The 1,922-nt window shown below is 37.4% G+C and overlaps 1 protein-coding gene across 1 annotated transcript; it reads right to left on the bottom strand.

The window, feature by feature from the left end:
* Window positions 1-830: 830 nt before the first annotated feature.
* LOC132737793 (uncharacterized) lies at window positions 831-1,702 on the bottom strand. The gene has a single exon (XM_060725140.1). The coding sequence runs from the start codon at window positions 1,653-1,655 to the stop codon at window positions 831-833; it is 825 nt and encodes a 274-aa protein (XP_060581123.1). The 5' UTR covers window positions 1,656-1,702.
* Window positions 1,703-1,922: the final 220 nt, after the last annotated feature.

Here is a 1,922-nt window from a genome sequence, read left to right as displayed (position 1 = left end):
CTGCATTTTTTAAGACGTTTTCGACAAAGCTTGCATCTTTAGACGACGAATGAAATGATTTATTCACACCCCACCCATCGTCCAAAAATACAACCAAACGAATGCCATTTTCCCGTGCATGTTTAACTATGCACCTTAAACACTTAGTGAAAATAAAAGGCGCGGATGTTAACCCAAATGGCAATACGGTGAAAACAAAATACTTGTGGATACCGTTATAATTCCAAGAAAAACCTAAAAATGTCTGCTGAGAAGTACAAATATCGATATGATGATACGCTGACGTAATATCAAATTTGTACATAAAACCATCTTTAAGAAGAAAATCAAATGCTACTTTCCAATCCTCAAACTTAAAATGTTCTTTCCAAACATAATTATTTAAGTTACTTAGATCTAAAATTAACCTTTCTTTCCCAGAACTGTTAACGGAAACAGACAACGGACTAACAATGCAAGGCAAAAAAGGTACTTCTAAAACCGATCCCGACCTAAGTAAATCTGTAATAGCCCCAGTAACAAATTCAGCGTGTACTAGAGCAGATTTGTTATTTTTCATAAACGAACATTTCGGAGTATTATAAAAAGGAATTTTGTACCCATTCTTTATGACATCCAAAATAAAATCAGGAGCTTTAATTGTCTCCTCCCAGAAATGATAATGTTTTAGTAAACTTCCCTTGACAAAAGAATTATTAGACTTACATATGTTGTTATTATAATTAAATGTTTTCTGATACTCGAAATAATGTTCATGCATATAGAAATTCACGTCTATGAAAACAGAATATTCTGAACAGTTGAATAAATCTACAAAATCATACTCATCTTTAACATTTTGAATTTTGGACTGTGTCTGAGTCTTGAGGCTTGAACCAGTTTTTGGGAGCTGCCGATTGTGAACCTGGCTGAGATCCGCTGAAGCCTGAGAAAAACCGCTGGTAGGGTAATTGACTTCCGTTGACCTTGGGACATTCAGCCCGGAAGTGTCCCCATCCGCCACATGCGAAACACTGACTGGACCGTCCTGCTTGTCGAAAGGAACGAAAAGGCCTGACCTTGGTTTGAGCACCAAAAGAAGAAGTAGGAGTATAACCCCCAAAAACGTATGGGTTACTCGGCGTAGACACTGGTAACGTTCTTTTCCTCGCTTTTTGTTTAGAGAGCGCACGACTTTCAGCGCGTCGTAGCCTCTTCTCGTCCTCGCTGTCACTGGCCAACTCGTCAGACTCATACTCGCGCACCGTTTCCCAACCGCCAGAACTTTTGTCAGCAATTTTGATAAGTTTGTTGCGTTTACAAACTTTCTTTTTGATATCATCTATCAGCTCTAGAGATTTTCCTTGTTCTCCCTGTTCTATGAGTTCTGCAGCAGCATCCAAATTATCATAGACGTCCTTATTAAATAAGAACTGCTTCTTATTCCCTTTGTACTTGAGATCTGGCGTACACGTGCTTTCCTTGAACTTTTTGAAGGTCGTCGTTGAAGCTGCTTGTACTTCCTGTCGAAAATCTCTCTTAAACGATTTGAATTTATTGTCAAAATACGTGGTGATAGAATCAAACAATTCCGAGTTCGAATCTCGTCTGCCGCTGAATGTGGCTGAATTACTCTCTCGTGGGCAGTCGTCCATTAAATCTTCGTTAGTAGCCATTAAAATTCAGTGTACGATATAGTACAATAAACGTGTGTAGCAATGCAGAAAACTCGAATGATATACACGTCTAACCGACTTTATTATATATTACTGACGCACGAGAAAATCGTGCGTATCATATTCAATGATTTTCAATACAGTAAAACTTCGATTACTTTAACCTAGGATAAATATATTTCTGTATTTTTACTGAAATCTAATGAGTGGAACGATAAAAATATTAATGGTGATTTAATCTTCATATATTGTAATCTGGTTTCTTAA

The sequence above is a fragment of the Ruditapes philippinarum genome, unplaced genomic scaffold, assembly GCF_026571515.1.
Source record: "Ruditapes philippinarum isolate M1 unplaced genomic scaffold, ASM2657151v2 ctg10665_1_1_1_1, whole genome shotgun sequence".
In the NCBI taxonomy this organism is placed as follows: domain Eukaryota; kingdom Metazoa; phylum Mollusca; class Bivalvia; order Venerida; family Veneridae; genus Ruditapes; species Ruditapes philippinarum.
This window is presented reverse-complemented; position numbering and strand designations above follow the sequence as displayed.

What these genes read in the sequence shown, in the direction of transcription:
- LOC132737793 (XM_060725140.1), bottom strand. Translation starts at nt 1,655, where the DNA reads ATGGCTACTAACGAAGATTTAATGGACGACTGCCCACGAGAGAGTAAT.